Source organism: Sinocyclocheilus anshuiensis, unplaced genomic scaffold (assembly GCF_001515605.1).
Source record: "Sinocyclocheilus anshuiensis isolate Anshui unplaced genomic scaffold, SAMN03320099.WGS_v1.1 scaffold2012, whole genome shotgun sequence".
Classification (NCBI taxonomy): domain Eukaryota; kingdom Metazoa; phylum Chordata; class Actinopteri; order Cypriniformes; family Cyprinidae; genus Sinocyclocheilus; species Sinocyclocheilus anshuiensis.
In genome coordinates, this window is record NW_015555967.1 from 125,409 (window position 1) to 137,718 (window position 12,310).

Below are 12,310 nucleotides of genomic sequence, written 5' to 3' on the forward strand. Positions count from 1 at the left end.
CTGCTGTGTGCAACCCACTCGACATGGGAAAACCACCGCCGCTGAAGCGCCGTACCACCAGCACGAGAGCCCACAAAGAGCGTGCTTGAATTGTAGTTTTTACTTCTCTACGTAGAAGGTCAGGAGCAGAACGATAGAACCGCTCGGCTCCGAAGCGAAAAGCTGAATATGCGTTGCATCTGCTGCCTATTTATACTCACGCTTTGATCAGCAGCAGCTGGATGCAATAATCGCATGCCAATGTGCATTGGCTCATTTAGTTTACACTCGAAGTAGATTGGTCTCTCTAAGCGAGATCCCAATTCGTCGGTCATCCGACGTGACGTCGGGAGTGACCGACTGAAAGGGAACACACACACTATATATATCAAAAATGTAAACATGTACAGGTATTTAATGTGTGTGCACGATTGCTTTGTTACCCCTACAGCTTCTTCTTACATCTTGTTGAGTGCAATCAATCAATAGTCATTAAAAATGGAATTCTAAAATGCCTCCTGTGTCTTGGCAGAAACATGAATAAAACATGCACCATAACGATATTTTCCATCAGCCCTTCATCCCAAACCTCTGACAGCACCCTCTTCCCAAAGTCTCAGAGTCTACTTTGAGTTTGCAAATGCAGTGCAGAAATTTTTTTTTCTGCAGTATTGTCGACTTATTTTCCAGTAAAAAAATTTTTTTAAATCTTATTAAAATAAGATCAATTTAATTGAGAATCAAAATGTCTTTTTTTAAGCATAAATCTAACGAAGTTAGATATGGTTTTAGTGATGTTTATATTTAAAACAAGGATAAAATCCAATTTGCCCATGGGGTATTAAAAATTAACTGGAGATAAAAGTCTTATCTAATGCAATTTTGCTTCTAAATTAATCTTGTTTTAAGGATGTTTAGATATTATTACTGGACAAAAATTACTGATTAAGACCACTGTACAGTATTTGCAGCAAGATGATGTCAATATGCTCCTATAGAACTATGGCAATGTTTCTCTTTTCCTCCTCCAGGATAAGGGTGCATATCCATCCCCAGACCTCCTTGAGGGAGGATAACTCCCCTAAGGAGAACTATGAGAACATGTAACAGATTAGCCGACAGGAAAATCTCCAGAGCAGATGAAAGAGAGAGTGATCGTCGTCCTCTTTTTCCTACGGGGGTTCTGCTAAAAACCGTTCTTTCATTCCATTTCGCTGTTCGAATACAAAATGCCAACATGAGTAAGGCAACATGTAATGATGATTTATCTGATGATTTAATCGTATGTACACACAATAAAGCACACAAACAGCCGCAAAACAATAAACTTAATATCAACTTCTTAAGGTGTATGTTTCATGCACTGGTCAGTTTTGAGATTTTGAACTGTTTAGCTTTTCATAACATGTTTCATAGTGGAAAGAAAACATCCAAAATACATTTTTAATTGTTTGTTATTGCATCTGTAGATTTCAATTACAGTACATATCTTTAAAAAGGAATTTCCTCGAAATGTTTTTTTTTTCTCTTGCACTGAACCAGAAATCTTCACTTGCATAGTTTTAGTCTGTATTATATTTAGTCTATAAGGTTTTCATGGGAGGGTTTGTTTATATATCATTCACCTGATTTTATAACATTTTATTCTTAAAGACATGGTGAAAATTTAAGTTTACCCTTGATTGTAATATATCAGCAAAATGAAAAATGAAGAATGTTGAACCTGGCTTTATCCCATGTTCAGATGGAAATGCAAATTAGTTTATATTTATTTAGATAATGCCTAATTTGCATATTTAAACAACATTTCAGAAAGCTTGTAATACAAATATGTTCGCAATTAATGTAATCAATCAGCTGGGAAAGCATGGTGATAGTTACATTTTTTACCCAGTTCACCTGAGGTGTCTTGCTTTAACAAAAACATAGCAACACCCTGACGAACAACCACTCAGACAACCTTCATAAAATGTAAAATCTAACTGAAACTACTTTCATAAAACTGAAACTTTGTGCATATTGGTTGTTTGTGTGTGTAAATAAAATGGCTACTCTCTTTGTCTTTGTTTCACAGTGGTCAGTGCCTGTATGACCAAGTTACACACAAAACATCTGCTCAGTCCTGGCTTGTTAGAACAAATGCCCAGGTGCCTAGATAAAAGCTCAAAGCCGAACAAGAGAGAGAAGTTCTTAGCGCTGCTTATGATAGGCAGGGAGACCGACGGCAGCCGCTGAGTCTGAACACAGCGCTCCTCACAGTTTAAGCTTCCTCTTTCATCCTGGCTGCGGGGGCCGAGAATCAGAGTCCAACTTCACAGCGGCGCACGAGCTGGATAATCTCTACCGTGTGAAGAAAGAGAGGTCATTCAGATGGGAAAGTCTGTCTTGTTCTAAGTATTTGATCAACATGACATGTCCTGCATCAAACACTTCAAGATAGGGTGCAGGGTTATTGTGAAGTGATTGTAAACATGTACCAGACTGGAAAATAGTTTGAAGTGTTGCAGTTGGCCAGGTTTACTAATGGAGATTAGGACTAGGTTGATTACAAGCTCAGAAATGGCGTCATTCCGGCCCTAAAAACAGATTGCTGTGTGTGGAGCTTTTGATTGATTTCTGGCCAGAGCTTTAATTACTGGTCAGGCATGCGTTTCTTGTACGAGCGCGTAATTCATTGTTTAACCAGTGTAGTACCATGTATCATTGAAGAAATTAACTACCTAATCACGACTGTTTCCCGAAACCATAATAACGTGGTCACACCTTTGTCATTTGAACCACGTTGGTTCAACAATATAGGAATGGCATTAATGACTATGTAATACTCTGGGGTTTCCTTACGCATTTTTGCATTTGTTCACACTTCAAAAAACAGTACTGTTTGTTGACAGGCTAATGAAATGTAAATATATATTAAAATGGAATTTAAATTATAGAATGTATCGCTTGCATGTTTTGTACAAGATGATCTATGTAAGTCCGCATGTAGTACTAACAATAAATTATGCTTCTAACCTCAGGTCAAGAGCTGTAGTTCCAAACACACAAGTCTGCAATGCTGTTTGCGAATGCTGGATCTATGGTTTCAGAAAATGCAGAATCATGGAACTATGTTAGTTACGTCAGAATTTCGACCATAGTTGGCAAGCGATGCTTTTGGGAAACAACACCCCAAGTCGAGAGCTGTAGTTCTAAACACACGTTTGCGAATGTTCTTTGTAACTGGTTTCAGGGAACAAATCATTGAACTAAGTTAGTAATGGCGGAATGGAAGTTGAGAGCTGTAGTTCCAGCCACACATATTTGTGATGCTCTTTGTGAATATTCTTTGAAACTATGGTTTTGGGAAACGCAGAATCATTGAACTTTTAGTAACAATGGTATTGCGACCACAGTTGGAATAACAGTGCTTTTGGGAATTACCTGGTGGGGCATTTGACAGACAACTGGGCAGGGCTTCCACACAGATTATATTATATTTTTGACATAATGTGGGTGGAGCTTGTGTGTGTCTCTGTCACCTGTGGCATAACGACATTGATAAAACGGCTTATCCTGTGAATGTGCAGTTGCGTCCTAGAGGAGATGATATCATCACACTGTTAGCAGCCAGACAGTGTGTGTGTGTGTGTGTGTGTGTGTGTCAGAACAGAATCATTAATTCCAACCAGGCTCAGACAATCGCATCAACAAATCCCATCTCAGTCTAGCGTATTTGACCCTAGTGAAAGAACTGCCAGCAGGGAGACTGTTTGTGTAGATTAGAGAGATAAAATTGAACGGCACCAGAAGGAGCTTTTACATTGACACCCACACTGACCATTAATGAAAGATATTTGAACAGTGAGCCATGGCGGAGTGCTGTGCGGTAGGAGTAACTGATATTTATGGTGATCCTGGTTGGGGATTGGAGGGTATTTGTTGAAATAATGTTGTCGTTATCGGTTCTCATGTCTCTGGGACATTAGGATTAGCAGTAGATAGATGAGATGGGCATTCAGTCGCCCGCTGCAGAGCTCCACTCACGTGTGGAGAAACTCCTGAGTCTCTCACCACAGGCAGAAGATTATGCTGCATAAATAAACACAAACTGACAATTTTTGTGAGGAAATTCAAAACCGCTGCCTCGAATTTAAGCTCTCGCCATGCAAACATACAGCCAACTTCAGTCAAATACACACAAAAATATGCCTCCATCTGCTAGGAATGACCACTGTGTTTAGCCTGAGAGCAGTTTGCGGTGATCGGATAAAGAACACTTTTGCTCTCTCCCCCTCTCTCTCTATCTTTTTCATTCTCTCTTTTTATATCCCTCTTGCATGCTCGCTAATGGGCTTGCAAAAAAGGGTAGAGGTGGCGGAGATGAGCTGCACACCTTTATGCCTCCTGTTGTTCTAAATACCTCCTTTTTAGGTGGAAAACAGCATTTGAATTCAGAACTGCTCACAGCTGAAATTAAATGCTAATCTCACCCCATGTTTTATTCTTTCCTGTTCTCAGCTGCTCTTTGGGCTCACCATATGCCGTAGCTATCGCAGAGTTCCAGGAAAGCATTCCGGTTCCAGAAGGAGCACAACACTCAGCCTCAAATCCGAAAATTAGCGATATTTCACATTAAATTGAGTCACGTTGAATTGCATCCAACTATGTACGTAATTACACGTGCTGATGTGTGTGTAATGAAGATTACATACAGTTTTAACGTAGTTGTGTGCATTAAATGAGAGCTTGTGTGTGTGTGTGTGTGTGTGTGTGTGTGTGTGCGTGTGTGCGCGCGCGCACTGGTGAGTGTGTTTCTGTGGTAATGTTTCTATTACTGGTTTGCCATCATAAATATTAATGTAAAACATTCTGACCTTAATTTCAATTCTGTCTGCTGGCAAATCTCTCCCCTCTCACCCACTCACTAACTTACTGAGAGGGACAATAGAAGTAGACATGGCCAATGAACCCTCATTATGCTGTTTTTTTTTTTCTCCAGGATGGAAGGATTGTTGAATGAATGGATGAGTATATGAATAAATAGATGATGTAGGTGAATGGGCATAATAGATTTAGGCAATCAAATCAGTAGAAAGCAGATGATGTTTTAATTTCGTTGAGATCCTAAAGTGCTGCATGAATGTGAGGGGGGATGGCAAATTCCAGGTGAAAAGTCACATGAGAGAAGGTGTGTGATTGGCTGACTACCCTGTAAAATGCAATAATGGCTGTCTACCATTTTCACAATTGGTCTGTAAATCGGAATGGGTCAAACTGGTGGAAATGGACAAAATAATAACTCTAAACAACTAAATTAAACAACCTAGAGCCACTTTAGGTAGGAACTGAAATCTGTGAGTGAGACATTTTTAGTGAACAAGCAGCTCAGGTAAATTAAAGGTGCACCTATGTGCCTGTTATGTTTGCCTGTTAATAAAAATAAAGTGACTATTAATAATAGGTAAAAAAAGAAAAGAAAGAAAGAAAGATCAGCAGTATCAAATAAGATCATATATAAAACATGCAGTTTACTTTTTTTAAACCAATGTAAAAATATTTTGATGTTGTTGGTTCTAATACATAGTATTTATTAAAGCCAACTGACATGGAAGTATTTTCACATTGGTTAAAAAGAACACTTTTTGTGTACTTTAAATTAAATTATACTGATCAAAATTATATTGTTTGCTTGAGTGTAAAATAAATGGTGTCCCATAAGCTTTCAACTAAGAAACCACATAATTATTAAAAATAAATAATAATAACAGGAAGGTGAGTTTACTAAAAATCCCAAACACAGTAAAGGGACTTTGCTTCCTCATTTCAGAAGATCACGATTTGCTTCTGAGTTGTTCCAACTGTATCATGCGCTGAAGTTGATCTAAAGAAACTTCTAAAGCATACTGGGAATCTTCACAGGATGTAACCATGGGGTGGAACAGACTTTCCACTTCCACATCTAATTGCTGAGAGTGTTTGTCTACTCTCAAATTAAAGTTTTCTCGCTCCGTTCACAGCCATACAAAGTGTTATTCATCTGAACACTCTTATGAACAGACTAACAGTCTGTCTGTTTGTTTGTTTGTTTGTTGTATATCCGGAATACAAATTTACCCCCAACCTATTGACTGCATCCCATAAGCATCTCAAGAGTATAGGAACCATAGAACTGTACCTTCCTCTCTGCGTGTATATATGTGTGAGTGTGCACGTGTGTGTTCAGGTTTCTAAATGATATCTTGTGCATGCTCAGATGCTCCTGAGCGGGTGGCGACACCTCCAGAGGAAGCTGATTGACAGCTTCGCAGTGATAGCAGGAGTGATTCTGGGAGTAGAGAAAGTGAGGGGGAGCAAATGGAAAGAGAAAGACTAAAATGATTCGTATAGGTGAGAACTGTGTGGATTCGTATCTTACAGTTGGACCTGAGTCTGAAGGTTTTGGAATGAGTGAAGTCTTGTGTGATTCTATCTGAATCTAAAACTCAATCAACAAAACATGATTTGCATGGTGAACTAATTTATTCATTTTTTCCTTTGTGTTTCAGGAACCAAACAGTTTAAACTACATTTTAAAGATTTTAAAGTAAATAAATTATGATGTAAATGAGGTAGTTTATGCATCCTGGTGTATGGAATGTTTTAGGAGAAAAAACATCCCTAAAATCTCTTTATCCAAAGATTTGAAAGGTTCAGATTTTGACTATATATGGAAACTTCTAGAGGTTCCAAATATGATGCGAGTTATAGAACTCTTTAAAATTCTGTAGAACCATTTCTTCTGTAAAATATGGTGATTCAATGTAAAAAGGGTGTTTTTTTTTTTATTTTACATTCTCTCTGCTGTTGGATAAAATGAGCTTGTTCTGTTGTCCTTACATTTGTTTGAACAACTGTTTGGCAAAAGTAAAATTGTAATTTATACTCTTAAAGATCCAATAATATCCTTTTGATGAGAAATTGTAGTATTTGTTAATCTCATTGAGATGCAGTGGATTAATTGCCTTGGATTTGTGTTTTAAGTGCTACTAGACAGCGGTGTGTGCAGCATAAGCCTATAAACGCAGAATCCATTAACACATTGAAACAAACAAAACACAATCTGTTTTTCAACTAATAGAGTTTTCAGAGAGGAGTAAGAGGAGCTGTTTTACTCTGATAAATGGCTCATGTGCAACACTATACATCAACACTAATTCTATAGAAGAAAATGTAGGCTAAATTAATTAACATTCAATGAGAATTTACTTTGTAAACCGATGAAATGAACCTGTCACCATTACAAAAAGTAACTCATGCTTCATTTGCCACGAGAATTCAGCTCAGTTAAATGCAAAAACAAGCACTGAATCAATATTTTTGACTTTGAGAGAGTCAGATAAGAGTTCAAGTTCAAGTTTTACTTTTACCAGTTTTATCCAGTTTTGGAAATGAGAAAAGATAGAGGCAGGATTCAAGAGCATTCCAGACACAGTGATGTGCGTCAGTGGGTGGAAATAATGAATGCAACTCAACTCTGTCTTCACACAACTAAAGTTTTCTATTGAAACATAAAGTCTTAAAAAAAGATTGGAGTATCTCTCTGAACCTTTGTGTTTCACAATACTTCAAGTTCTCACTGTAACTTTGACTGTAATGTATGTGAAACTCTGAAACACATGATGCTGTGCTTATTGCCTTTCTCAGGTGCCAAAGAGGTGAATACCAGTGGCAAGACTTTCACAGTGAAGAGCTCCCTTCAGCTCCTGGTGAACCGGCATGATGACGGTGTGGCCTACACTTGTAGAGTGGACCATGTGGCCCTAATTGCCACCCACGAAGAGACCACACAGGTCTTGGAGGTCCACTGTGAGTACAGCTGGGTCCCGACTCAAACCAACATCCCATGATGGTTAGAACCATAAACCTAAATCCACAAATGTGAAACTGCTTGAAATCTTTTACAAAGTAATGAGTTTAAAAAGTAAGGAAACACTTTGTAAACTTTTTAATTTTGAAACTCTTTAATTCATTTTACCAACCAACCAACCAATCAATCAATCAATTGCTAGCTTAAGACATGGACAGCTCTGCTCCCCATCATTAGAATATGGAAAAAACGCTTACTGTACTGACCACACTGCAAAAAATCGATCAATCAAACAATCAATCCATCAGTATTTTTGTCTTGCTTTCCAGTGAAAATGTGTAAAAATTCTTAAATCAAGATACATTTACTTGTGAAGCAACATGGCCTAAGATAAAAAAAAAGTCGTTTTCTGAGAAACCGATCAAAATGACTAAAGCCGCAAAACACATAATTTTGATTTCATTGGGTTTTCAATGACTTATTAAAGTTACTATGAAAAGTAATTTTGGCAACTTTTAAATCCTGAAATTTGGTGTTTTGATGCAAAGATTATGCAATAATTACAGACAAAAATCATTAGAGTTTATTTTTGAAGTGTTGACATTTAATCAATCTACTGGGATGCAGTGGAGCACTTGGGCCTGAGCAACACGTCACATCATTTATCTTTTGATCTCCGTGGAGTGTCATTCCTCCACTTGGATGCTGCTGTCTGAAACAATATTTCTTTGTTCGTCTCTGTGTCTCTGTCATAGATGCTCCCTATGTAGAGATCAAACACTCCATACCAGCCCCACTGGAGGGGCAGTACCTCAAACTGGAATGTGTACCTCATGGAAACCCCTCGTAAGCATTCACAATTTATCAGCATCTTGTTGAATTATAATGTTTGCAAAGAGCTTTGGGAAGATGCATTGCATATCTACTGCACCAAGGAGAAATTGCCCTGTGGGCAGGCCTGCGGCTAGCAGCTTATAACCACATGCTTGCATTAATGTGATGACTCATAAATGTGATTCTGTTGAAATTAAACAGCTATGAATATATAACCATAAATTCACACGGAAAACAACATTAAGAAGCTCTTAGCCATTGGTACAACTGAAGCTAAAATAAGGCCAGTGTGTTCTAATATTCCCAAAGAAAAAGGCTGACAAATCTTTGATAAACTTGGATAATCCAAATTGCTTAGTTTAAAGCTAAAGTTGAAAACTTTAAAACTCTCTCAGTGAATTTTGCTTTCTCAAAGCCTTTGCTGTAACTTTTGTGGTGTTGTCTTTCCATTGATTTTAGCATTAAAGGGGTCATATCATAAGGAAACCAATTTTTCTTGATCTTTTGAGGTCAAGGAAAGGAGATCTTTTGTGAAAAGTCTTGTATAGGAAAACATACTGTAACTTTCAGAACTCAAACGCTTCAGAACTTTTCGCTGTAAAAAAGACTATCTGTTGACACTTAAAGGGATAGTTCATCCAAAAATGAAAATTTGATGTTTATCTGCTTACCCTCAGGGCATCCAAGATGTAGGTGACTTTGTTTCTTCAGTAGAACACATATGATGATTTTTAACTTTAACCGTTGCAGTCTATCAGTCGATTTTCATTTTTGGGTGAACTATCCCTTTAAGCTGCAAAAATGGCTTATTTTGAATTTCCATAATATTCCAATATCATATGAATACATCTGAATTCATGCAAACATATTATCCCTCATTTATGTCAACAATGCCTTTTCAGTGTACAGATACTCTGTCTACCCAGTCACAGTGATGTAATAGTGAGGAAGCAAAACCAAGGCTGCCAAACCTTGTGTTGTTACTGGCTGTGTGTTGCACCTACAACTCTGAATATCCTTGTGCTGCAGTAAATGTGCCGAAGATTATTACTGAAGAATGGGATATTTAAAAACTAAACTAAATAATAATCATAAAAATAAAGAAATAAAAATAAACCTAATTATTAAAAACGTTTGTGATATGACCTTTTAACGCATGTTCCATAATGGAAAAGAAACTGAATTTTGTTTTTAATTAGAAGTTAAAAATCAATGTTTCATCAGGCCAGACCCAGTACTCTGGACTAAAGACGGAGGAGAGCTGCCAGACCTGGACCGGGTGATTGTCGAAGGAAGAGAGCTCACCTTCATGTCACTGAACAAAACAGATAACGGCACCTACCGCTGTGAAGCTACCAATCACCTCGGCACCAGCCACGCTGAATATAAACTGGTTGTTAAAGGTGAGTGACAGACAGATTGCATTAACCTGTCTGTTAAAGCTAACACAGCTCTTGCTGCTGTCTTGGAAAGCATCTGCATTGCTAATTAAACCTACGTTTCTACCCTGCTAATAAATGTTGTTTTATTTTAACACCTTTGAAAGATGAAATGCCTTGAAATGATTGCTGGCCTGAAAGATATAAAAAAAATATCGAGCTTAAACGATTAATTAAGCCAAAAATGGAAATTCCGTCATCCTTTACTCACCCTCATGTTCTTCCAAACTAGTATGACTTCATTTATTTTGCAAATCACAAAAGAAAACATTTTCAAGAATTTCAACTGTTTGGAAACCCAAACTTTCAAACTTAATTTGTATCACCATATTTGTTGTAGTCTTTCTATAAGCGAGTTGACCAGTGTTTCGATTTGATTTGAGAGTGAATAAAGGCTTAAATTTCAATCTGTTCATCATACAAAGTAATCATATTGTTTCAGAAGTCTTCATACAAGTTATGGATTAATTTAATTTAATTTAATTTATGGAATTCATCACATTCATAATATTGGCAAAAGTTAGCATTCTGTGCTACCGAAGAAGAAAGAAAATCAAATGCGCTTGAAAATAAATGATGACAGAATTTTGACAGATTTTGAAATATTCCTTTAATTTAGTGACAATTTTACAAAGACATATAATCACCTCTGCATCATAAATCTTACACAAACAATGTGTACATATGCAGCAACCCATTTTTCTTCTCTGACTTCATTTAAGAGAATGAGTTTCACCCACTTAGCATAACAGCAAAGCATGATGGGTTTAGAGGCTACACTGCGTCCACATCTGCCATCTCTTTCATCAGAGGCAGCTGTGTGGATACGCTCACAGGCTAAGAATGGATATGACTGTGGGCATCAAGCGGAAGAGTCTCTCCAGCACCCCCTGCTTGTGCCTTTGCCTTCTTGACACTAAACCACTCCAGGCTGGAAAACTCTTCCTCCACCTCTCTGTTCGAGAAGTTTCTTTTTTCTCACTTTCTCCTTCTATCTCGGCTTTTGTATTCTCCCACAGGGCGTCTTAAGAAGATTTAATTAGCAGTTATGGTGCAGTGTAGGGGTCCAGCCAGTGGCTCATTGAAATGTCAGGAGACTATAACAACAAGGAGAACCAAAGCTCTTAATGATGTTGATACTATAAAACTGACACCTTCTCTGTAGGAATAAAAACCTAATTGGGTGTCACAAATATAAAGCACCATGACTGAATTCATTACTGTCTTTTTAAATGGCAAAACATGATGCCGTCCTTCCAACAGTGATTAGCACAAAACCTGGAGAAATATAATGGTCACTGTCCTTCATCAGATCACCTACCTTGTATTGTGCCAATTGAAAACGCAATATCGCCTGTTCAACATGCAGCCGATCGCTTTATATTCTAGGCAGAGGGCTGCCATGTCAGTGCGGTACTTGAGTGAGAAGTATAGTCAATATTATTATTCAAATCTCACCCTTAATTAAAATTGGGCCATGACATCTAAATAAGATATTAGATCAGGCCAATAGTATCTAGGCTGTTTGAACAGGTTTGAACACTTTAATAAATCTCTATATCCCCCCAACTAAAAAAAAAAAAAAAACAAGAACCAAAATTTCATGATCTGCTAGTTCCATAATCTACACTTTTAAAATTATCACAATTTCTGTTATATAGTTAGGGGTTTTAACTGTGATTTTCTGCAACACCAGTTCATCAAACAGAAAAATAATGAATGTTTTTAAAAGTTTTCCAAACACCTCCGCCATCTACAATTGGTTGGTCAAACCAGTTGCAGGCTCACTCTGTTGGTTGAGTTAGTGTTGCTATGCTGGGCTGGCCGGATGATCAAACGAAAAAAATATATGTTTATACTTTTGGAGAAATCAGCCAATGAATGGCTTATTTGTAGTCTCTGCATATTAATCTAGTATAGAATTGTATTTTTTTTTTTTTTTTTGTTACATCCAAAACATTACTCAATCTCTTCCGCCATACAGAGAAATGCTTGCAACCCTGCCATCTGCAAAGACATCATTCAAATTTCAACTTTTTAAATGATCAACTATTGTATGTATATGTTAACATGTACATAGCTGATAATTTCACAAGAGCAAGTGATTTTGCACAGGAATGACTTGAATAATATCTTTGCACATTTTTCTGTTTGGTTGAAGTGTTTCTTCATATCCCTGGGCTGGAGTCTTCTGTTATGTGCTAAGTAACTTTCAGAAAAAAATTATATT

General features: G+C 37.4%; 1 protein-coding gene across 1 annotated transcript in view; it reads left to right on the top strand.

Moving 5' to 3' along the window:
• Window positions 1-12,310, top strand: part of LOC107675986 (cell adhesion molecule 2-like) — a 116,248-nt gene that overhangs the window by 87,077 nt on the left and 16,861 nt on the right. The window contains exons 6-8 of the mRNA XM_016470502.1: window positions 7,645-7,806; window positions 8,563-8,653; window positions 9,866-10,044. Coding sequence (XP_016325988.1) covers window positions 7,645-7,806; window positions 8,563-8,653; window positions 9,866-10,044 — 432 coding nt within the window. The remainder of the gene's footprint in view (window positions 1-7,644; window positions 7,807-8,562; window positions 8,654-9,865; window positions 10,045-12,310) is intronic.